This window comes from Parus major, chromosome 2, assembly GCF_001522545.3.
Source record: "Parus major isolate Abel chromosome 2, Parus_major1.1, whole genome shotgun sequence".
Lineage (NCBI taxonomy): Eukaryota > Metazoa > Chordata > Aves > Passeriformes > Paridae > Parus > Parus major.
The window spans coordinates 18083656-18110068 of NC_031769.1; the positions used below are offsets into that span (position 1 = coordinate 18083656).

Sequence of the window (26413 nt, forward strand, 5' to 3'; positions counted from 1 at the left end):
GTCCAATTGCTTTTCCAATCTGTTTATCTTCTGACAGAGGTTAACAAACAGAAGTGATGGTGCGCAACTCTTGCTTATTTAACTTCTCCATGTCAATTGATTTTACCGACCTTTGTCTTACCCCATCTCAGTGTCTCTTTTTGAGACCACAAGTCCCTCGCTATTTACTCACTTCTTATAAAGATGTTCTTTGCCATTGTTCACTGCCATGGCTCTTCTTGTACCTCTTCTGGCATGTACCGTATCTGTTTTGAATAGACACTGTCCCTTCCCTTTAACATTGATTTTATTTGCCCTCTTACCACCTTGTCAACACAGGCTGGTTGAGGTCTTTCAGCAGTTTGTGACAGCTGATCTTCATAATGGCTCATTGCATAACCCAGCATAATCAGCAAACTTGGCGAGTGTTGTTCCTCCTCCTGTCCCCAGACCATTTATGGATACATTGAGCTGTACAAAAGGCCAAGTCTTCACAAGACTCTGATGGCAAACGTCTCCTCTGTGAAAACTGAGCACTGACTTATTTGGGATTTAAAAACTTTCAACCTGCTACTAAACTATGACACAACCCCTCCCCCTGAACTCCAAACTGTTCAATTTAAGTGTTGTCAGTGAGTTAGAGTGCGTAATGATCTTCGGAAATGAAAAAAAGGAGAACTTTCTGAAGTATCAAAATTTTAATTTCTTTAAGGTAATTTCTATCAATTTGTGCAAAAGAGATACCACTCAATTTTGGGTGAAACCACCTTTTCTTTAGAAAGCCAGTCCAGAAGAATAATGTAGAAATATGAACTGCCCCCTATAAGAACAAATTGCTATTTGATATTGAAATGTAATCTGTGTTGGTCTTTATACAGCATTTCTGCTATCCATGCAGTATACACACCTGCTTGTACACACATACACACAATAAGCTTGATTTTTTCATGTTTATACCCACTATCTTAGATCACTATAGATAAATTACAAGTTCATTGCTTATAAGCACACAAAAATACATATATTTTATATATTCATTGTAAGAGAGATTCCCCTCAGAAAATGAAAAATGTAAGAAGCAAGGAGTATAAAACCATCATGTATATTGTAGTATTCCTTCATACTTCAACAGTAATCATGGTGACTTTCTGCAACTATAACTTCATACTCTCTCATCTTGATAAATGCAATCTTGTCCAACTTAAATTCATAAAAAATACTACCATAAAGGTATTTTTTCTGGTTCATTACTTCAGCTATGCCACCCTTCTGTCCTTCTCCTATGTCTCCCTTATTCCTTCACCATCAAACATGAACTATGGATCTTCATTTGCATGACTTTTCAAATACAAAACTGTAACATATATGTCAACATTCATTTGTTACCAAGATGTCAGCCTTGGCCATCTCCTTGCCAGGGCTAGCCTAGCTGTCCATTTGTTCAATCTCCCAAACAAACCACCCTTTAACTGATACCATCATTTAAGCATAAAACATGGAAAACATTACATATTTCATTTTTTAAAATCCTTTTCTTATGTTCTGATAAAGCATTAGTCAGAACACTGATGAATTGCGACCAGCATTTATGCCACTAGTCGTAATATAGTTATTATTAATAAACACTTCCTCAGACTACATTTTAAAAAAATTATGTGCTCTACAAATTAAGACTATGCAATACTATGGGGAACTTCCAGCCCCCATATTTTTCACAACAAATATAATGTTCATTAACCTATTTTCCAAACAAATTATGGTTTCTTTTAACATTGGAATTAAGCAGGTGAGTAACATGGTTTTCTATCTTAAACTCTTGTGATAGTTTACCTGAGTTGCAGCAACAACAGTAGTTATAGAAGGCGCAGTTGAAGGTGATAGAGCTCCCACTTGCTGCAAGTGGCCTGAAGCCTGCTGAGGTAAATGAGAACTGGAAACGGGAGTGCTAGATCCTGAGCCAGATACTGCATTTGGAAATGATACTGCTACATCATTGCTGCTAAAAATACCTGAAAAAAATTACAAAAACGATTACATGCATCTCTCTCTCTCCCCCTCCCTCTGTTCACTAGTAACCACGTAAATATGCAGTAGAAAATTAATCAAGACAAACAAGATCACTTAATATGTAATGCAGAAAGCTTCTGTGTAGAAATTCTAACCATGCTGATTGATAAAAGTGCTCTCATTATTTAACATTCTACAGTTCAGGGAACACAGATTGATTCACTTTTAAGTTTTTGTAAAACATGTGTGATAAATCAAATATTTATGTGCATTACAAACTGCTCAAATATTAACAGTGGCAGAATTTTTGGCTAAAATGCCTGCCTTCAACTGAGTCTGCTATCAGAGCTTGTTCCTCCAATGTATTACTGTTAAGAATGAAGTTTTGGGCTATATAACTGAACACACACCATACAAATGGAAAAAATACTTTTTAACTTTAAAGTAAATGTTACTAAACAACATACATTTGTTCAAAACTGTAATTTTGGCAACTAAGGATTGCTTGTGCTTTTTCAGAAAAATATTGACAGCAAGTCTGAGGACAAGGTACTCAGATTTGCCAGTAGAACTGGTGGTATTTCATTCATTCACGAACTGTAATTCCATCCATGATCTATACTAATACTTGACTAATATTTCTGCTAGAACAGCCAACAAATAAACAACTAAACACGTTAACATTAGTCAGACTTGTAAGTTAGCAATTTAAATAGGAAGAGTTCACACCCCTCTGTGAAGCCATTACTTCTGTTCATCTACATGCAGGGTAAAGTTCATTATAGAGGTTGGGAAAAAAAACCCTACTGACCAGAAGCCCAGGACAAGAAGTAGTACCTGTCTATGAAACCGTTAGGCTCCACGTGCATTAGATAAGTGAGCTGTCAGCTGGCCAAGGAATATCAAGCATGGTAGCACTGAACTGCAGTTAGAGGAAGAGTGCCACAGGGAGTAAACAGAAGTAGAATGAACATGGTTAGATCAAAAAAAGCAACAGAACTGAAATGCCAGTTAGAAGGCAAAGGGTGGAGCTAGTTTGTCACTCATACAAATAATGATTTGAAGAAGGCAGTGACAATAAGAAGATACGCAATGTTAAAACACCACTCGCCACCCAGATATCCCTCTGAGCACAGGCAGTCAAGGGAGAGACTAACATCATCCAAACCCACACATAATATGCGAACACTGATGCATCTTAAATTCCCTGACTCTATTAACCGTCAAGAAAAATGGAAGAGAAAATCAGCCAGACCCACTAGAGAAAGAAGATACAAAAAAGCAGCTGAAGACACATCACGACAACAGTTTTTTCCTGCCTAACCACAGTTAGCGACTTGTCTTCTCCCCAGTCTCTTCATCATAGAGAAACTCCGTATCTCTGCTTTCCTACTGAGCTTTGTATCTTCTTCCATTTAGCAACCTCCCCCTCCTTGATTTTTTTTTTTGTTACCGTCCCCAAAACCTACAGTCACAGCCTTATTAGCAGTTAAGATACTTGAAGTGTTCACTTTGCCATGATCTTTTTCCAGTTCTAGCTGGATCAACTAGACAGCACATTTTATGGATCCTGCTCCAATTCATCCCTACACACCACCAAAACAAACATGATTAACAAACAGCCTTGCTGCTGAGTCTGCTCTTAAATGTGACATAACTACAACCACAAAAACTGAAATATAACCCAGGTCCTCAAAAGATTTTTCAATTTGCTTTTAATCAACAATTTCAAATTAATAAAAAGGATGATATTTGACCTTTTGTTTTTTGAATGCAGTAAAACAATTAAATATACAAACCTTCTTGAAAATATGAGATTCTCATGAATTATCAGGCTTCAGGAACCATACATTTTAAGAATAAAAATAATGAAATATCACAACACCTGTGAGTAAACCGTAAGAGCTCATCACCACAAACACTATCACTCTCATAAAACATCAACAGCAATGAGAGGAGAAAACAAAATTTTTGGTGAGAGGCAAGTACTAAAAATGAAGGAGATTTTGCCAGAAAGGGAAAACAACTCCAAAATTTTAAAGCTATTATAGACTTTTTTATTCTAAATTTTTAAAAATCGTACATATTTAATAACTGCAGAGCTTCTGCTGCTTCTATTTTAATGATAAGGTTTATTCTTCCTCTTAAAAATAAAATTCTGGAATACAAGCATAGTAATGAAATCACAGGCAAAAGAATATTTCAAAAGAAAGAAAAGCAGCAAATTGGTTTGCCAGCAGAATGAGATTAAGCTAATATTTCTTGCCAGTTGTTGTAGTAGTATTAAAAACACTATTTGTTGCTGTTGCAAAATACAGGACAAATATGACTTATCAGCACACACTTTTTGGGATAAGTATCTCCATTTAGCAATCCCTTGAAGTACATGCACCTTCTGAAACTAGTCATGCAACCAAGATACTACTCCATGCAGCAATCAAATAAGAACTGTACGCTGAACATCCAAATAAATTACTGATTTTCACACAGTTTCAAAAATGCCTGTATATAAACTATGTGTGTATCATATTAGAAAGCCAAGACAATACGCATTTGAAATATCTCTAACATACTACGTTGTCTTTTGGGGTTTGGGGCGAGATAAATAATTTTCTGGATCAGGAAGGAATGGTAATGAAATCCTGAGTAAATCTCTGTAAACCTACATTTAAGTTTAAAATAAACAAACCACCTTGAAGTCCTTCCCAAATTACTGAAAAGCCAAAGAGCTGTAACTTGTGATGAATGGCATGGTGTAATTTGCCAGCACCATAAATAGCATGTTCAAATGCAATGTTCAGCATTAACCAGAACACAGTTCTTTGGCTCTAGGTAGAAATAGACACGTAACACTGTTCAGGTAAAGTCTGACTGTGCATGACACCGTTAATACAGATGCAGAACATGGACTTCAGGCTCTAACAGATAAAATGCACATGTAACCTACACTGCTGGCTCAAATGGCTTAACAAAAAGACAAGTGGGAAAAAAATAATTATCTCTGGCCAACAAATAACTGCCTGCTTAGCACAGAAAGGCAGTATCATATAGGAGGGAATATATCAGATAATGTAGACTAGAAAAAATGCATTCTTTATGTACCATCAATGACAAATTTTGTAACAGAGGAAACAGAGGATATAAAAGCACTTCAAGAATAGTGAAAACAAAATAGCCTCAAATCAAAACCAGCACCAGGACAGGTGTCACACAGAACAATTTTAGTGGTTTTATTCAAAATCTCAAAAGTAAGTAGTTTCATGAGCAGAAGAGTTAACAAAACTGATTAAATGCTGGATTTCCACAGTGTTACATCTCACAGTGACATCAATACACTAAGCTCTCCCACCACAATTTCTGTACCCAGCTATGAAATTCTCACTTGTTATTTTCTAGTACCACAGCCCCCTCGATTACCCAGCTCTCTTACATTCCTTTCTTATGCTGGTGACTGCCTAGTTCAGAAAGAGAGAAGAAACAGGCAGTGGTTCGTTACTTTCGTACCCATACACCATCCATTCCTATTACAGAAACATATGTGTTTTAGACTTATTTTTCTATAAACTGGTCAAAAGACTTAAAGCTTAAGTGGGCCGAAATCAAGAGAGACAACATCTAGACTACTTCCTTAGGAAGCTTGTAAAATGGTCTCCCTAAAGCTGTATTTTCTTCTGTAGGTCAGAAATCTGAAACTATTACGACAATTCAGAAAAGAGGAAGTTCCCGGATATCTGTCATCTTAGTATTTTGTCAAAACTTCAGGAATAAGAAAAATATGGCCAAAGAGGCTATATTTCAGATGTAAACTTTCAGGCCCACAGAAGTTGCACAGAACTACAAAACCTTCCTACTTGGGGGAGAGCAGCTGGGCATGGGTTGGGACAACAACCTCAAGGAAACTCACAGTAGAAATCACAGAAATAAAAGCAAATTTTGAACTATAAGAATAAGAACTTCATTACACAAACTGAAGCTATAAACATGTTATCAGTAGCTTCATTTCCTGTGGTAATCTCAAAAAGTCTCCCCTAAACCCATGGCAACTTCCTATGCAGTGCAAAATGAAAAGGAGTCTTTGCATTAAGTAGTCCATTCATTAGTAACTAAACATGTACAAAAAAACTGATTAAGTTCCATTACACAAGAAAGAACATGTTCTATTCCAGTACAGTGTTAACAGCTGAAGAAGTACCCCACTATGTTATTTTGTAATGTGGTCATAAACTGAAGTGAACCTAATACAAAACAGAAGCAAATAAAAATGGGTTATTTTTGACAGTTGTCAAAGGAGAAGAAAGTTGCGCTTTAAACTGCCAAGTTTTATATTTCACTTAAATTAATGAGATAATGAGCTTGGATGCTAGGGCCAATTTGCCTCCTTCATTAAGAAATCTGAAACCTAAGAATCAAATAATCAAACTATTTTCCTGCTGGTGATGAGGAAAGTGTTATGGTTCACTTTCAGACAGGCTTCTACAAGACTCTGCAGTAACAGTTCTAGAGGCACATGAAGTGGAAGTACAGATCTGCAGCTGGATAACAAGCTACATTTCCCTCCCTTTCAGTGACTGGGCATCCTTTTCTGATGGAGGCACAGCAGCCTGTCACAGATGAACAGCCAATGGCTTCCTTTCACAAAGGGCATTCTGAGTACTCTCCATAACTGAGGTAGAAGTTATAAAGCCCCACAGACTTAAAATACCCAAAGAATGCACACTGCTGGGGGTGGAGGGGAGGAGGGAAGACACAAAGTAAAAGTGTACATGTTTTCAAAAACTGGTTTTCTAACTGTTTCAAACAGTTGTTCCAGTTTCATATCTACTGACAGAAGGCAGACTGCCACAATTAGTCCCTTTGAGAATACTCTGTAGAGTGGATTTATAGTCAAAGACCAAAATACCAAAACACTTGACAAGAACCTTGACACAATCCAGCACAGCAATATGACACATATATGGTGAATCCATGATCATATCACCTATGTATACAGCAAAGATCTAAAGTTTGCTATCAAACTCCATTACAATTAACCCCAAATCCTTGGCAACTCATCCAGCAAAAGATGTTTAGGTAATCTCTTCTACTCCCATCCCTATGGTCAAACCCCTAATTGTACAGCTATCTGTAATCAATCAGAAATGTGTTCAACAGCGGAGTGGGGGTGAAGGATCACAACACACCCATGTGCTACTGAAATTGTCTACTGTGTTCAGCTAGTCTCCCCTGCTAGAGTGAACAATGGTATTTTACACTTGATTCCATGCTCACTGATGACCACTGATGTCAGCAATCATTTCCCCACTTTGAATTAATCCAAGCTGATACAGCCCTCCACAACAGAAGGGCTCAAACCCACATTTTTCATAGCCCACCCAAGAAGAATTTTCCCTCTGAGAGAAAAGGTCTGAATGTGACACAAGGAGACAGATGAATGACATGCTAGACTAGGAAGACAGGGAGAACTGTACTGTTTTTCTAGCTCACTATGTCTAACAGTGAACAACAGCAACTACACAAGGAAAAGAACAAAAGAAGGCAAGCATGTATCAATACCTTCCTCAAATGTTCTCCCAGCCTCTAGAAATCTATAATGTATGAATACTGAGGAATGGTCTTTGTAATTATGAGCCTTAAATATGTTTCCAGCCTTGTTCCAATGACTATCTTCCAATCCTTTCTGAACAGCTGAAACTTTTCATAATGTATCTTATGGCAAATTTACACCTTAGTTAAACTGTGCAGTCTTTTTTGGGGGTGGAAGATGGGCAACACAGGTACGAAACTCCTTTCACTTGTTTCCTCCAGATGTTCTGACTTCTCACAAAAATCTCTGAAATGCTTCATAACTGCCTGTTTATATTTCACATTAATTCAGCTTTATGAAATATACATGTTAAGAATTTCATGCTTGTTCTACCACAAGTAAAATTATTTTCAAGTACTCTTCTAGAATAGAATACTAAGATAAAGAGCTCCATGATCATATCTGAGACACATGTTCATAACCACATAAAAGACCTGTATTTCAAGTGTGCCACAGCACAGAAAGATCTTTGTAAAAGAAAAAGTTAAACAGATACTTAAGAACAGTTGATAAAGACCTTAACTTTTTAAGGTTTAGTTTAAAAAGTTCACTTTTTAAGTGACAAGCCTAGGTTACTTAAATACAACAAACTAAAACCAAACCAGTTTTAGGCTCACTTAATGAGTATTCATGAATAGGAGCATGACTTGTGATCTATATTTCTTAATGATTTCAGAAAAATCTATTGTATTTGCTTAAGATCTCTGAAAACACAGCATAGCTTCAAACCACTCTGACAGCAATCTACCTCAGTGCTGGATGGTGAGTCACTGGAAGCACTAGATTTCCTCTTCACTGTGAACATAATACGGTCTTTTATGGGAGCTTATCCCTTTCGGATTCCAGTGATCTGAGGCTGATGCCTTCGAAGGGAAGCCTTTGAAGGGAGGGGGCAGGGGAGAAGAAGGAGCAGCTGTTGCCCAAATTTGTGAAGGCCCACAAATAGCTGTCATTAGCAACAGTTATAATTTTCAAGTGGTATTCTAGAACCTCATGGTCAGATAGTTACACTTAAGACTGCAATATCTGACACCCAAATAGTAATTACTCAATACTTCAAAACGTGCATAACAGAACTACTTCAGGCTGACTTTTTAATTTACCCTTCTCTTGTTCTTTGTTTTTTATCAATTTAGATGGTTTAGCTGAGCACTACTGTCTCCATGCTTCAATACAGGCAGATGCCTTTTCATCAGCACTGAAAAATTCTAGCCCAAGTTGGGTAGATTCAAAGATTTTAATTCACGCTCGGTACAGATTCTGTTTAGTTTAGGTTATCTTGTTAAAAAAAATCATATATACCAAATTTTGCCTATATTGATGGAGAGGCGAAGGCTACAGAAATGAAGTTCATCCGTAAACATGTTGTCTTCTAAAAACAATCACAGGACTGACACTGGAACAACGGATGTTTGCTCTGTATTAGGATTCGCCTCACTGCAACTCAAAAATCAACGTAAGACATACAACAATCAATAACAAAGACCTAAAAACAGCAACAGGAGTATGAAATAAAACAGACAGAAGACAGGACAAGCAAGAACTGAAGTAACCACAGAAAGGCAACAAGCAAACTCTACAATCAGGTCATTGCTTCTCAGAGCCTTTTTTTTTAAGTATGCACTAAAACTGCCAAAATATAGGTTTGCTCAATATGTATATATATGCATTTACAGATATGTATATCCTCTTGCTCCTGTTTACTGCTAGACCCGTAGAAGAAGAGATGAGACTGCATGGTCAAGTCAAAAAAGTTTGACTGTAAGATCCAGAGTACAACTTGGAAGGATAAAACACATTGTTATCACACAGTAAATAGGAGTTTACATCTCTCAACTGCAAACTCTGTGGTTTTAGAAAAGGTTTTGAAAAAGGCATGAAAGATACAAGAAGTTGACTATAGAACTGTGAAACATAGCACTGAGTATACCAAGTCTTACTGGCAAAACTGCAGTTTACCACTGTCTGCCTTGACATGTCTGGACACCTTTCTATTAAGGCAGGCATCTTACTGGAACAACTTTCATGACTCCATTTTCTAGTCCTCTTCTTTAGGACTAGATTCTTTCAAACCAGTTCAATCTTTAGCTATTATCTTTCCTCCTTCAGAGTTTGTCAGCATCAAATTTCAACTGACAGTTTGCCCACCTTTATAGCAAAACTATTAATAATAAACCTCTCTGCTCTAAACTTGTATTTGTTTCCACTCAAACAAAATCTCACTGGTTTTCTTTTTGGTACTTTATTGCTGATGTGCAGCCAGCTTAAACTCTGTGCAATGAAAAAACAAGCTCCTCACACAGACTCCATCAAAACTCTTACTGAAAGTAACATCTACAGTCATCGGCATTACCTGACACATAATCCAAATATGCTGTTGGAGTAAATGATCTTACTTTATTTAAATACTTATCTCAAGTTCTAATACTTTCATTTCATCCTATATAAACACACATGACAAGATCTCCTCTTGTTGTTTATATTATCAAAATTTCTATCTACTCTCAATGATTTCACCCAGATACATGCTTCTGACAAAACAAGATCCCTACAATACTGGAATGGGAGGAGGGAGGGAAGGAGAGAAAGGCAATACTGGGGGGAAAAAAGTAACCAACTTAGCGTCAGAAGGTATCATGAAACATTACCACCACCCCACCACCTCAAAAAAAGGTAATTAGATGATAAATCCTGTCCAAACATCATTCTAAAGCAAACATGTATCTACCACTATGCTGTTCCACAACGGTAAGTTATATAAAGCATTGCTACTGTTTGGCAATATATGCCCTTCCAACTACCTATGCCATTCGTTTAAGAAACAAAAAGCATAATGTGGAAAGAAGTCACAAATGACATTCCATCAATTTCTATTCTGCACCCTCTTGTGAATCTATACCTCTTCAACATTAAACAGCAAAAACGCTCTGCTTACAAAACAGCAGAAACTCACCAAGTCCAAATTCAGCACACTTTGTCAGATACCCTTCAGATGTTTTATTTTTGTTCAGAAAAATGGTGAGCTTGCTTTCCTTCATCTCAAAGCTGGTTCAGAGCACTGTATACCTGGGAGAGTGAGAGGGAAACCCTATATCAAAAGGAAAAAATCTAAACCTATTTTATTAAAGCAAAGAAAATCTAGAGAAAATTCAGTATTTCTCACCACATGTAGACTATGAAACATAATGTAATATTAAAATTTTTATTATTTAAGAGACCCACCACTCTAGACATCTGCCTAACAGGTGTAATTCATAGCTCTGACAGTGTGAAAAGCAGGAGTTCTATAAAACTCTAATGACTGCTTGCTTAAAATGCAAAAAACTTGGCCATGCAGTTTCAAACATTTAAATTCTTTTGCATACACTGAATTTCAAGTCAATACAATTAACAATGCATACAGCACTGCTCTCCTAACATATGTGCACAGCAGTAAAAAAACTTCTATTTGGGGCCAGCATAAATGGATAAAAATTTCCAATTTTTATTAACAGATCACCTGACACCAATTAAATATCACATTGAGAAATAAACTTGATAATCTTCAAAATAAGCCTCATGTGACAGTTTTAAATCTTCCAGTAACTTGTCAATACAGCTATGATTGTTTCTTCCAAACTAACAACAGCCTTGAAAAAGTAAACCAAGTTCTCATTTAATAAAGTATTTCATTTCCACTGGCTACAAGTGAATACAGAAACAGGGGTACAAAGCCAATGCTCAACGCTAAAGGGAAACGGCCATTAGATACATTAAAGATTCAATATTGCTCCCTCTGAACCTGATAGTTCTGTTATCAGTGACACAAATGAGCAGCATCAGGCTGTCAGAACAAAGAACGGACAAAACAAGGCTACCTTCGCATGCATTACTTGTAGTAATTTAAGTAGTCAGGAAGGGAAGTGGGAGAATGCCCGAGGTAGACACCACTATAACACACCTATGAATGGAGCACAGAAGAAGGACTAGAAAACACTATTCACAAAATTAAAGAAAAGAATCTCAGAACTGAAATAAAACTGTTACCATTTTACTTCACACATATAAAAAGATCATAAAAAGAGAACTGAGGAACTATTGACCTATCAGGCTCCTGCAGACAATCTACAAAAGTTTTCACTCAAGTACTGAACAATTGACGCACTGCAGACCTGTATTTCACCCAATCCATAGAATATGCAGACCTTCAATCAGGCTTTTCCACAAAAGGCTACCCTTTGTGATAAATGAACCTCTGAAAAAGATTCTAATATAACTTACCATTATGTATGGCATTCATCAACTTCGCGAAAGCTTTTGAGTTAGGAGAAAAAGGGCTTCATGTTAAGATCATGTTTAACAGACACACAAAAGAATATATGTATAGACAGGAATTTCAGTGAACAATAATATACCTGAATACATCTTTCTTGTATTAGAGCTCTGATCATTTACAGTAGCACAAATTGTAAAATGGATTTATTTCTATCCACTATAATTTTTTACTTATACTTCTTTTATCAGTGTTGGTTAGATTTTAAATGTTGAGTATAAGAGCATTCCAGCACATGCCAATTAGCTGTATTCCAAAGCTACTATTACAAATAAAAATTCAAATTCTTTCCAGTGGCAATCAGCGCCCCCAAGAAAAGACTGATTTTAATTTTTTTGTCTGCAACAAATTTAGAAACTCAAACGGAAGTTGCCTTGCTAATTTTAATCACATGGCATCTGTTTTGCTTCGCTGATAGATTGAGATGAAGTCAAGCAATCAAGTCTAACAGAAAATGGTTGTGTCTCCTGGACTTCAGAGAGCTCAGTTCAGGAACAACTCAGATGCATAAAAAGAATGTCCAACTAGTGGTACACCAAAGGAGATGCTCGTTTCCTTCACAGATGCTGGGGTTTTTAGAGTATTTACTGATCACTGATCCTCAAGTGTCAGAACACACTCACATCCTCTGCCGTGCAGCTGAAGTCTCCTGCACAGCCTCCACAGCACCAGAGCACTGTAATGCCCAGCTGTAGAGTGGTGGCAGTCATGCAGATGCCAGCCCTCTTCCACTTATCCCACCAGCTCATTCCTGCTTACGATAATGACCTCACAACTACAGAATTGTTTCAGTTTCAGTTTGCTCCTTCACTCTTTCACGCCACTAAGGAACAAAGGCCTCAGTTTACACATCTGGTTTGAGATAATAGAATAAATTATTTTACAGGCCTGAGTGGGGAGAACACCTCTGTCATACTCCCATGGGGGAATTTTCTACGCATCAGCCTCTGAGATCTGACTGCAGTAACTATTTGGATTCCAACAGGGCAACTGCCTTTAATGCTTTATTTTTCTCTTCTTTACTCTTGCCACAACTGGACATTACTAAACACTGCTGTCATAAGCCATTTTTTAACTCTTCTGAAGGGTCTTCTGAACATCAGAATTTCAAAAAAAATGAATGAACAAAGACATCTTAAACATCCGTCATTCATACTCAAAGATTACAAGAACTAAGAAGCAATTTTAAAAAATTTAAAAGCTTTGACTTTTACCTACTGACTAAAATTGAGTAACTAGACAAAGGTACTTAAATGGAAACACTTCTAAAATTCAGAATATTTTAATTAAAGCATTACATACAAAGTGTGTTCTCTACAAAACAGAACTAATGTTCAGGGGTTTAAATTTGGTGGTACAGAAAAAATGCACAATGTGCAAAATTCTGTATGATTCTTGACAGAAGTGCCTTAATCTTAATCTGAAATAAATAAAACTGATAATTTTAATTAACCTTCTTAACAGTTTTCAGAGAGCTAACAAAATACAAAAGTACACTCATAATTTACAAGGAAAAAATTACTAAAATGCACAGAGATAACATGACTGGAATAACATTATGCTATACAGACAAATTCTTGCTCAGGTGCAGAGGACACAATGCAACTGCAGTCCGCCACTCTTAAGAGTGGAATCATTTCACCCACACCTACTTTCCACAGCCTTTATTTGATTATAATCATATGTGTTCTCTCCAGTTAGGCTCAACTTTTGTACACTAGAAATAGTAGCCATTTTGATCCATCATTGCTTTCAACACTACCATTCAAATTTAAGGAACCATTGGGTAGGTTTGGAAGGAGGCTTGGGGTGATGGTGGGATTTTTTCTTTTCTTTATTTTTTATTTTATTCAAACAAGCTCAGTCCTAGACTGCCAAAGCTATACGTTTTACTTTTGTTTCTTTAAAACTGTACCAAACAGGAACCACCACTAATCCAAGCAATCACATATAATGTATTCCCAAACATAACTCAAGAGGTATGAGAAAGTTTCAAAGCAGAATAGACTAGGTATGTCCCAATGCAAAATTTCATACTCTAAGATAAAACTTCATAGACAAATGAGGAAGAGATGCAGTTGAAGAGCTAACAAAACACTAGCTGTTCTAACACAGACCTCTTCCAATTACACAAGGAAGGGCCAACACTAGATCAGTCCTGCTTGTGACTGACGGAGCTAATTCTAGACTCCCCCCAAGCCTCTCCACAGAACAGAAGGAGAACTGTTCCCCTAACACCACTCCCTTCCACACTCCATAAATTAGTAGAAGGCAGATGAAAAAAGGTGTTTTATTCTGGCAGGAAAAAAGACCAACTGTCTTGGTTCCTGTGTAACTGCCTTTTTGGGCAGATATGTCTTTCCCGACTCCTGCACTGAAGTACCCCCCTTCCAGTCACCCAGTTTTCTGTCACAATGTACAGCCAAATTGAAATCCAACAGGCTAAGGTGTCAAGAAAGGTTAGGGATTGTCAATGGTAATTATATGTATACAAATGCTGTAATAACTGAACTTCACTTCTACTTGTTTTCATTTATTTGCCATTTCTGCTGCCTCCCGTATTTTCTTCTCAATCATGGCTAAGTCTTTCCGTTCATCATCCAATCCTTACAGCAGATGCTATTGTTTGCTTTACTTAGAACCTTACAATTATTCCTCCTTAAAGTAAGTCCTGCTCAGAAAAAACTTTGATGCTTCCAGCTCATTCATTTCAATTTCTGAAGTGACTTGGTATTAATACCTACATCCAAGCCACCACCCTCTGGCTGTTCACTTGTTTTTAAGGGAATTGGTTATACATACAAAAACTCAAGTTCCATTCTAAGCTTACCCCTATTCCACAAGAGAAAAAAAGCCTAGTGACTTTGTCCCTAGGAAGGATGTTATTTGATGTAGCCAAGCCCTAAATCTGTCAGATTAGGCATTTGTCCATGATAGCTATCACACTTAAAAAAAAAAAAAGCTGAAAAAACCCAAACAAAACAAATTCCAACAATTTGCATTTGACATTCTTATGTGAAAGTTAACGATATTGACAGTTTATGAGCCACTTTTTCCTTTGGAGGAATGATTGATGTGTTTGGTTTTCTGTTCGTTTGTTTGGGGGGGGTGTGTTTCTGCTGAGGTCTTTTTAATTTACTTGGAATCTCTAGTCATTCTTATCTCACAGATGTTCAAAACAAATAAACAATAGGAAACAGAAATAAAGCCAAGTCAAGTACATAGTATCTAATAGAATTTTTCATGCACAAGTCCCAGTTACATGTTCATATTCTTCAGTTCTGTTACCAGGTTCCACAAATCCCTTCTCAACTCAGATTTCTAGAGCTATACTGCTCCAAAGAACATAGATGCTCACTCACTTTTTTATGACTAAAATTTTCAGTTTTTCCTGTTATTCAGGTTAGTGAGAACTCTTTTCTGAACCTTCTACCATGGCATGTAATTCTCTCTCATAAAAACATATGCAGCAAACTAGATCACTGTCAAAATGAACAGTTTTTTCCTGTTATCCTTATGGCCTTCTCACATACCTACCAAATCTGACACTGAAACATGAAGACTTCTGTTTAAAAGCTGAATAAAAAGTATATAACGAGCAATATGAAGCAATGAGTTTGCATCTAAACTAGGTGTTAAATTCCAGTTTGGTTTTACAAAACGGCTTTACATTCAGGATCAGGTAAGAAGTAGCTTTTCTAAGAATACAAAATAGTTTATTTCACTTACTATTTCCTGCATTACCATCACAAAAGCCTTTGCAAGAACTGTCCTGCTAAGAATTCTGACAGCACACTATGTATACAGCATACCTGTATATCACTATCATCATATTCCTACAACACCTTTTCAGGTATGCCTAATACTCTTCAAAGAGAGTTTTATTTGAGAAACCTTCTAGAAGTACACTGTACTGCTACCAATTTTCTGCATTTTAATCACACTGTGGAGATTTATCAAAAATGAGCTCACATTCAGATGGATCTACATGCAGATTGTGCAGATACAGGTAATGTTTGTAGAGTACCAGAAACACCATATAGTGAAAAGGCACTAGGACACTTGTCACTTCCTGTACCTAAGGCACATCTTTATGCACATGGAGCTACCAGGGGACCACCTGGCTGCAAATCCTCCACTACAGAACCAGAATTGCTGGGGTGCATGTGCTGCAGCACTGTGCCAAGTCACACACTACAGTACCACAGGCCACCTGGAGCTTCAGAAAGCTGCTGTTCCTAGTCCTATGACACCCATATAACTACTTAAGAAAGAAAAACAAATTAATCACATAAAAAGGTAGCACAGGGACTTGATAATCAGACACTCAGCCCTATTATGTTTGTTTTTAAAAGCTGTATAGCTCCTATATGAATATGAGTGTCATCCTATACAAGCGTCACATGAATCTCCCCGTTCTAAGTCTTAATGGATTTGTCCCTGAGCAACATCTTTCACTGAAAAGCTCAATTATTTTAAGGTAACTAGTCTTTTTTATGCCACTGTATTATGTTAGCACTTCTATTTAATTTTTTTGATTTCCTTTCTGAAACTTTACAAAGAAATTGCAGAAATTATTATGATCATCAACAACATCTCTAGACACCACAGCCTCTCCCTAGATACAATCCTGAGACAACTTTCAGTCAGTTTAACTTTTGGTACTGCAGCTCTTCACATCACTTAAATGGAAAATATAAATGCTTCCCTCTAATTTTAAAAATGTGACTGTAGTGTTGTCACCTCTGACTGACAACAACAATAAAAAAATAATTTTACCTTATGAATTGGAAAGTCTTCAGAAGGACAAAAATGCTTCAAGAACTATCAACACATACATATAACTTATTTTTCAGTTACATTTGATTTCTGAAAGACTTGAAAGTACGTAAGATCTGAGAAGTACAATTTTCAAGGAACGGTAAAAAACCCTACTGCTCCTTTTATAGGCAAGTCTCTTCTCTACCCTCCCCCACATGCACTTTTTTATGTTCCCATGTCACCTTTAACAGATTTTATGGAGTTAAAAGACTGATTGCTATCTCACATTTGACTTACAAAGAATGCCATACTCTAGTAATTGACTCCAGATGCTGAAAAATGTTCACACTCAAGAAGATGGATATTTTAATTTAAAGAAAAAATAATATATATATACACACACAAAAAAACTCTTCATTTGATACCATTATGAAAGTCCTCTAAGTTAAGCCATTTTAAAGGAGTTTCTGAGAAGTAAACAGTTACAAGTAAGCAAACACTTGTTACTCACTTTAATTTTATTGCTGCTTGGAAAATAAGGAATATATCCTTATTTTTCAGAAAAGGAATACACCTCTAAAGCAAATATCAAGTTCTGCAACAAAGACATCTGATAGGATAGAAATCTTAATTGCTTCACAGTGTCTCCTTATTCCCCCACTCTATTTAAAATTACAAGTCTTAGTTTTTTAATAAGAGTTAAAGAACTAACATATTCCAAGCACAAAACTGGAAGTTTCAGTACACTTTCTCTTTCTGCCCTAATATTTTTTAATGTAATAATGATAATACCACATACTTTTCCTCCATGTATCTGCAAAGACAATCAGCCACTGGAAAAGCAGGCAATTTATTTTCTTCACTACACAGACAACAATAGCAGCAAAGCTGTCAGCCAGATCTCATTCATGCAGCATAGTTTATGCAGATTACCCAGGCCTGAAATAAGTTCATTTTTATCACAAGTTCAAACCTAACATCCAATATATACAAGGCACTTTAAGCACTTTGTAGGCTAATGGGTCAAATATATTACAAAAGCAAGCAGTTTACCAAAAGCTCACAAACTTCTCTGAAAACCTTCCCTTACCAAACAAAACCGATTTATAGCTAAATTTGAAAAGTAATAAGTACAGAAACTTAAGTAGCCTCTAAGGCCTTCCCAGTCCATTTTCTTCCCTGCCAGTATAGATACAACTAGCAAATAGTTAGTGTAGTCATAAAGACACTTGCTATGTTTTTTAAAAATTGTATTTAGATGCCAATTGCACAAATAATTCTGTATGGGAAAAAATCTAGACCTGCAGAATTTCTTGTATTTGTTACTTCAGTAATATTTGGGCACAAGACTCACAAAGCTTGCACAGAAACAGTATTTCAAACAATTTAGAAATATTTGTGTCTGTTTTCTAAGCTGCTTAAAACTATGTCTTTCTTCCAAAATTTTCTTTATTTTGTTATTAAATAGAAGACCTAAAAGGGAAGTCAAGAAAATACACATTCCCTTTCCCATATTGATTTCTTTGCTTTGTTGTGCTTTTTTTTAGCATCTGAAATGTATTACAAGTTTAAAATTTAAACATACTATTTGCTGTTGACTGTCTGAGTATAACAAATAAATAAGGCCATCTTTGGAAATTTAAATAGAAGCTAATGCCCAGACCCACCATAATTTGGAATCTACTTTATAGATAGAACCTTCAAAATTTCTATTTTAACTTGACAGACACATTCTCATACAACAATTAGCTAGTCATGTAATTTCCACAGCTGCCAAGATATTCTCTGAAATTAGCAGGCCTTAACAACTTGACATGGAAGCTCCTTCCTAGTCATTAGAACTTCCCTTCCTTGGGCCATTTTTTTTTCACTTCAGAAAGCCTTCCCATCTGTTTTCACTCAAAACCAAAAACTTGACAATTTTTTGGGAAAGGAAAACTTTGCCTTGTTTTAAATCAACTTTTGTTTAAAAGTGATGTTCCAAGAGTTTCTGGTCTTGCAACACTCAGGGCGGCTGATTTGCATCTCATGCACAAAACACTGCTTCCATGGAAAGTCAGTCAGCTTGGAGACTTCTAGACTAGAACAGACTGAATATTTTTTGCTTTCAGCAGCCCATCCAATTAAGCACTATACTGTGTTTTTCTATTAACTTTAAAAGAACAAAAATGAAAACGAAACAAACAAAAAACCTACCAAAAAAACCCAGAAAACAGGGCAATTACCAGTATGCCATTACCAAAAAAATCTTGACCAGGAATAGTAATTCTTTTTGTACAATAATTATGATCATGCTTCTAAACATTTTTTAAACTGAAACATTCTCAAATTAAAGCTATTCCCGTCTAGAAAAGAGTTTCAGACTCTTTGAAAGCATGTTTTAAAACTATCAATCACTGTATGCATCTTCTCAACTTTCACATTCATAGTCATATTTCAGGAGGAAATTAGCCTCATAAATAAATATAGTACTTTGTTACCTGCAACATGTATGGAGTAACTTCAATTAATCGTGATGTAACTTTTCGACCCCTTCTTGAAATGAGTGTCACAGTGATGACAATAGCCTTTTTTCCCCCTGAAGTATAATAATGTTCAGTTCCCTATCTATACTCAGAAGTTTTTCATAACTGTTTTCAAAACAAATCTGTTAGAAGGTTCATTGTTCAGTATTTTTTTGTCTATACCCTTCTACACCAAGAAATTCTTATTCATTACATCCAAGCACATCTTTTACAACATACGTTTTTAGAAACCCAGAACCCTCAGAGCAAGCAGCAAAGACAACTTCTCCATCTCTGATAAAAGTATAGAACATACTATGCTGGGAACCAATTCTAGCAGACACATGCTGCCTGAAAATATACTACTAACTACTGTATTTTGAAATGCATTATTTACCCAGTTACAAACTATTTCATATACTAAACTGATGCAACATGCTAAATTTTCTTTTAAAAATCTAAGAGATAATGCAGCACAGAATTAGGATCATAGGTAAGGACCAAAGAAGAATCTTTGCAAGCACGTTGACTTCTTAGCTCTAGAACTTCTTGCATCTGCAAATCAAATAAATATTTTTGAATTAAACTGCATCTTCTAGAAAATACATTTTCAGAACTGAGATTTGTTCAACTATTACTTTCTCTCACTTGATCATGTTTTACTTTTTTCTTAGGTTAAGGATCATTGTACTACTTTTCAGTTCCTGATATGATACCCATGGTCTGATAAACTCACTCCTTAGCTATTCTCCAATAATGTACTTTTTTCAGTCATTAAATAGTTCTTGTGGTTCTTCTCTTTACACAGAGCAAATCACAGAACCACACAGCATTCAAAGACCAGACACACTCTGAAGGTAGAGCTGCCTTTCTCATTAGCTTGTTGTTTATGCATTAAAACCTTTTTAAACACAGCTCAGCACTGGAAACTCAGACACAACTGATTAATGACCTTTATCCTTTCTCTACAGCCCTTCTTTCCCCAGAAGGCCATCCTTATCCTGCAAGAATACATCCATCTTTCTAAGACAATCTTCTACTTTAGCTCCACCAGCATAACTCTTAGTTTGTACTGCTGACCAAGAGATTAATTTCACCCTCTCCTCATAACCAGACTTTTTCAAAAGTTACAGAATTTTCCAAGAGATTTCACAGACTACAATGAATTGGAAGGGACCCACAAAGATCGCTGAGTCCAACCCTTCAGTAAGTTGAGGATCGAAACCACGACCTTGGCGTTATGAGCACCATGATCTGACCAACTGAGCATAAGGGGAAATAACAAAACAAAGTAAACATTGGTTTAGTAATTCTCTGATCAAAATAAAATTGAAACTTGCCTATTAACTACAGTTAATGCAAGGATTTGCTGACTTCCTATCATTACAAGACTTTATTTAAAATGTCACACTGTGTCAACTGAAATGTGGATACCTACTATGCCACTTTTATTTTAAAAAACAGGAAATTAAATAAAATTGGTCCAATAAGCTACTTTCCATAACTCTCAATATCCACCACTAATCATTACACCTTTGTATGCCTTAATATCTTCTTTTCTTCTGTCAGACATATCCTAATTGCATAACATTAATTACTTGCCAGTCCCTCTTACAACTTCATGAGTTTTAAAATGTACTGAAATTTAACACTGACAGTCTAAAAGCATGGAAGTACAATGTATTCATCACCAGGAAATGTCAATACTTCTGTCTGTAGCTGCTGATTAACAACTGTTTTACTTAAGAACTTTGATGCATTTCATGGTAATCCCCATTTTCATAAGCTACTGCTACATGTGATTTTTTTCCCTGTTACCTGAGGAAGGTCTCCATGTTTTCTACATCAACAATCATCAGTTTTAACATTTTAATCTTGTACACCATTCACCAATCTCAATACCTCTTCTGTTCAGCCTCAAATATGAAGAATGCAATTCTCCACACATTGATTTTGCCTTGTGTGCTTTCTACTCTAAAACGCCATTAATATCTATTAGTAACAATTTGTTCTTCATATTCTATCTCCTCTGAATACAAACTGGCTTTTTAACACAGCGAGACTTCTGCTTTGGTGCACTTTGCAGATAAACATAATAGCACAAACTTCTTTCAGAATAACTTTTCCTAAACTCTTTCCCCCAGTAGACTCAGCTACTAAGTCAAACTTTAAGCATAGCATCACAAAGATTTAATGTAAGTTCTGAGGGACTTTGTATCTCAGTGAAAATAATTTCAAGTTACTCTTCTACTTTGAAACTCAGAGTTCCCATATGTCATCAGTGCAACCATGAGCTTAACAGTACAGTGAGCTTGCACGGCTTAACGTGTGTAACATTGACAAAGCTTTCAGCACTGCTTGAATCAGATAGGAAAGGACAACAAAATACATGGAACTAATCTGAAGCATTTAGCAAACTCATATATAAAGCTGAAACTTGACTGCACAAGACAAGATCAACTCAGAAGGACCTTTGCCAAAAACATTAAAGGTTTCTCAGAATTTTAAATACTGTTTAATGAAGTACAATACTGAGTTTGGATGAGTCCTTTATTCCAAAAAGTATCTAGTGTTACCAACCAGAGCATACTGAATATTGGATAAGGACAGACATATATGAAACAGAGATAAAAATGTAGAAAGGCAAATTCTAATTTTGCCTCAGTCAGGACAAAGGAATTCCAGAAGATGGACACAGTAAGGCTGCTGAAACAATGGGCTAACCATTTTAAGGCTCAATTGGTAATTAAATCTTTTCCAGTCTTCTTAAAGGAAAAAAAAAAAAAAATTGTAAGGTTTTTTTTGGGGTTTACAGTACACGTAAGGGCAGGGCATAAAATCAATCTTACAAAAATTAAAATATTGAAGCAAACAGTCCCCTAAAGTTCTCAGCTACTGAAGTTGACACTATACAATTTACTGTATACTTGAAATCAAGAGCAGAACTGGGAAAGGCAGAGAAGTGCTTGAAGCACTGTTGTAATTCCAGCAGCAAGTATCCATGCTGAACTTGGAAGACAACTGCGCAAGAACTTTATCTACCATGAAACAGAAATTTCAGTTAACTTCTGATACTTGATTCTTTCCATTTTACATTGCTGCATTATTCCACAAAAGTCAGTAGGTACTGTTTATGACATAAAATGGTTTTTTTTCTACTGCCAAGGGACACAAGCTCTCAATGCTTCACAATACTAGACCAGCAATCTTCAAATATTATTCCCTAGAAGGATGCTGAGAATGAACTTAATCCTTAGAATACAGCTAGCATGACTTGGAAAGTTAGATAGCTCTATTTTGTTGAGTTCAGATGAAATCAACACATACCCTCCCCCATTAAAAGATTCAGATCCTGAAATCACACCAAAGACCAGCCCTACTTGGGGTGAACCATTATCGGCTTTATGTAACTCCTCCAATAACTGACTTTGGCCTTTTTAGACAATAAACTTACAGTGCTTGTGAATTCTCAACAAAAACAGAAGAATGGTTTGTAAATAAGCTGATACCTAAAGAACTTTGGTGAGGTTTTTTTAAAGAGGGTACTAGTAAAATGCTAATTTACTGCAAAAATTCCATAATCACCCTACCAATGTAAATTTTATTTCATTTTTAAGAGTTAATTTTATTCCTTTGAGTACAATGCTGAAGTAATGCATAAAATGTTTCCTGCCAGGTTATAAATACATTTCAGAAAAAAAAAATAAAGAGCATAAAGACTGCACATTTAAGTTTAACCATGAACACATCAGATCTGTTGCATGGCAACTGAAATACAACCTGAGTGTATGTGTTGTAACAGCTTCTAATAACATGTCCTTATACTATACCTATATTTATCGTACATCTCTGTTCTTACTACACAGCAAAAGAAAAGCCCAGTGGACTGGGTAAATTTGGAAATGACAAATATTTTTACAAAATTAGATGAATATACTTATTCTGAATAAAACTTTTTGGGAAGACATTTAATTATGTATAAAGAGCCCATGATGAATCTGCATTACCTTTTAAAATAAGCTTCCCTTCACACTTCATCTCATCTGAACATTAACTATGAACTCAATTATCATACATCTGTGAAGTCATGTTTTTCATAATTTTTATGGATCTCAACAAGTACTCTTAAGAAAATTGAAAGAGAATTATAGCTTCAGATAGCTGCTGTTAGGAAGACTATTAAAAAAAAAAGAGGAGGAGATTCTTGCAAAAGTGCCTCAAAAGCTTTGTTTATTATGGTCTATCTCATTCCTGATTCAGCTTCTTTGAGGTATCAAGGTAATTCCAAGTAAGAAGCAATAAATTTTTTTTTACTTGAGTACTCTGTGTTTTCCCTCACTACGTTTACATGCACCAAATCTTATCTGGGGGCTTGGGTCAAATAATTTAGATTCACTTGTCAGACCTTGTGGACATGTGGTAGACACACTGAAAAGAAAAACATAAGCATTTTATACCTGAAAAAATACATGTTTCTGATAATACTGGTAATACTCATATGTCCTTCACTGCAACACAAAAAAAATGTTGTCAATTGGGTTATTGGGTTGATAAACCAAAAAAAATGCTTGTGATGAAGTGAGGAAGAGCAGCACTACAACCATAAGAAAAACAGGAGATGAGGGAGAAGAGTACATTACAAAAATACGCTCTAATTCATGCAGAAGTTTCTGGATAAATTTAGGGCTTGTGCTCAAAGACATCCCATTTGTTTTTGTATCTCTGGGTTTTCTTGGTTTTGCTGGGGTGATTTTGTTTATGAATTTTGTCTGTTCATTTACTCATATACATCTTCTCTGGAATCCTCAGAAAATATCACTGTTTTAGAGGACAGGTCTAATGCTGGGCGCCAAGAATCCAAGTATACTTAATGGATGTGAAACTGTAGGCTGAATATCATAAAAGTCATAAAACCAACACGGTATTTCCATCCATGTATTTATTTACAAAGAGCTTAACGTTATCACTGGCATTTTCTAGATGGAAGAGTGAGATATAATGAAGAGGACAAAGGAAGCAAGAATGGACCTGGACAGGGAAAGGCCTATTCAAGGAGCTGACAGGAGCAGAATATTCTAGATCAAATATAAGAGGGGAAACGTGGGTCATTCACTTGAAACCAAGACCTTGTACTTCTATCTTCTACCCCATCTACAACAATACATAATCCACCTCAAAGAGATTATAAAGGAATAACAAAGTTCATACTATAATAATCGGAACACTGATGTAAATCTGTTAGATGCTCACTGTTCATGACAGATAAGAGGTGAACATGTTCTTATGTATTTTAAAGAGAAAGATAAATAGTGAATTATGAAGTTTTGTCATATACCATGTCTCTCCACTGATTTTAATACAGGAAAAGTATTTTTTAATATAGTTGCTGCTGCTATTGCCATTGCTACCCATAATAAAAACCATCATTTGCCTATATCTAACTGCTTTAAAACAATGTGGCTTTGACATCAAGTTTTTAAGTACTTGCCTTGTTCTGAAAGAAATATGGGGGTTTTCATCTTGAACTATGTATATTTTAAAAATAAGTCTTGCTTACAGAGTGAAAGTACACAATACAAAAAGCATAAAACCCTCTCCACAAGCAAGTATTCAAGCTCCATTTCTCTTTTCCCCCAAAATAGAAAAATTAAGCAAAAAACAACGCCACTGTAACAACAAAAAGGACAAAATTTCGAAGTTTCAAAGGTGAGGTAATTTGTTATTTTTTATAACACAAAAGCTTTGAAAGTAACTTCAGAGCAACAAAGACTTTGGTAGATAAGAGTATTCTGCCAGGCCATTCCACAACAGGTTTACTGGAAACAGAAAGCCACTCACAGCCCCAAATGCACATAACACTTAGAACAGAGGAAGAACAAACCAGCCAATTTCAATTGCTAAACAGCACACGAGAATATGAAAGTGTCATCCGGCTGCACAGGAGTCCAGATTCAGAATATAATTTTACATGTTTAAACTGGTTATTCTCCATGCAGACATTCTGATTTTCAGTTAAGCTAAATTGGGAAAATGTAATTGAGGGACACATTCAGCAAAGCTGACATACCTGAGTACCAATTTTGTTTTCTCTGTGTAAAAGAGCACACAGACAATAAAGTCCACACTAACTATCACTTTATTTTTTTAGCTAAAATTGTCACATATAATTTTCAAATAACCTATTTTCATGCAACTCTTCCCCCTACAGCTTCAAAGCCTGCATTTGTATAGCCTCTAGGTCAATACATAAGTCAATCTACTACAGCCACCTACAGCACAGTGGCACCTATACACGGAACAAAACTTACTTTTCCAACAGTCCTTTTTCCCCCAGTGTGATTTTCATGATATTTTCAATGATATTATGTTCTTGAAAAGCATACTCAGAATAATAGATAAAATAATAAAAACATATTTTGATGTAAGACGATAAATCCAATAAATGCCTACCTGAACCCACTGGAGATGAACCAACACTAAGACTTTGTAAACTTCCATTCCTGAGCAAAGTTGGAGATTTTTGAAGACCAGAGCTTGTCACACTTCCTGCAGCAGATGCCACAGATGAAGTTGGGGAAGCAGAAGAAACTGAAAGATGGGAAAGACTTTCTTGACTTTTATTTCCTTTAGGTCTACCAGGCCCATGTTTACTTTGCTTATTTCCTTTCCGTTTCTTCTCAGTTACAGTTTCTTCTTCTATTCCAGAAGTTTGAGCTCGTTTATATGCTGTAGAAGTAAGGCTTGAATTACTTATGTCTCCAGGTGAGCTGTCAAAGTTTTTAGATTGGGAAACAGCTGCTGATGATGAAGGGAGACCAATTAAGGAAGTGAAACAATTGACTCCTCCCTCTTGGCTCCCTGCCTCTCCTTTATGTACATCTTTGGTTGAGGAAGCCTGTTGAGAATGTGTGAAACTGTCACTTCGCAGATCTGTGTCTGTAAAACTCAAAAAATCTTGGGGAGACTGAACTGAACTTCCAGAAGATGATTTTATGCTCCCAGGAGTGCCCAAAAAGCTTCCTAAAAAAGGAAAGAAATACAATTATGTTTTTCCCTATAGTTTATTAAAACTGACGGGAAGTATTATGATCTTAGAATAAAAAACTTTAATGTGAAAGGACTTCATGAAAAGCTTTACCAAGAGCTAAAGAATTTTTTAAATAACTCATTGTTTCTCCTGCTGATCTTCACTTTGCTGAGTATGATTCTCAGATTCCTGTCCTGAGATTCAGATTTGCATTTGGGGCACAAACAAGGTAAAAATGA

At 36.0% G+C, this 26413-nt stretch overlaps 1 protein-coding gene across 14 annotated transcripts in view; it reads right to left on the reverse strand.

Moving 5' to 3' along the window:
• MLLT10 (MLLT10 histone lysine methyltransferase DOT1L cofactor) overlaps nt 1-26413 on the reverse strand; it is a 125705-nt gene that overhangs the window by 32571 nt on the left and 66721 nt on the right. For all 14 annotated transcript variants that reach the window (XR_004495680.1, XM_015615070.1, XM_033511589.1 and 11 more), the window contains 2 exons: nt 25598-26167; nt 1810-1988 (listed from right to left, as the gene is read on the reverse strand). Coding sequence is in view for 13 of the 14 variants with exons in the window: in XM_015615070.1 (XP_015470556.1) it covers nt 1810-1988; nt 25598-26167 (749 nt within the window). In the remaining variant the exon portion in view is untranslated. The remainder of the gene's footprint in view (nt 1-1809; nt 1989-25597; nt 26168-26413) is intronic.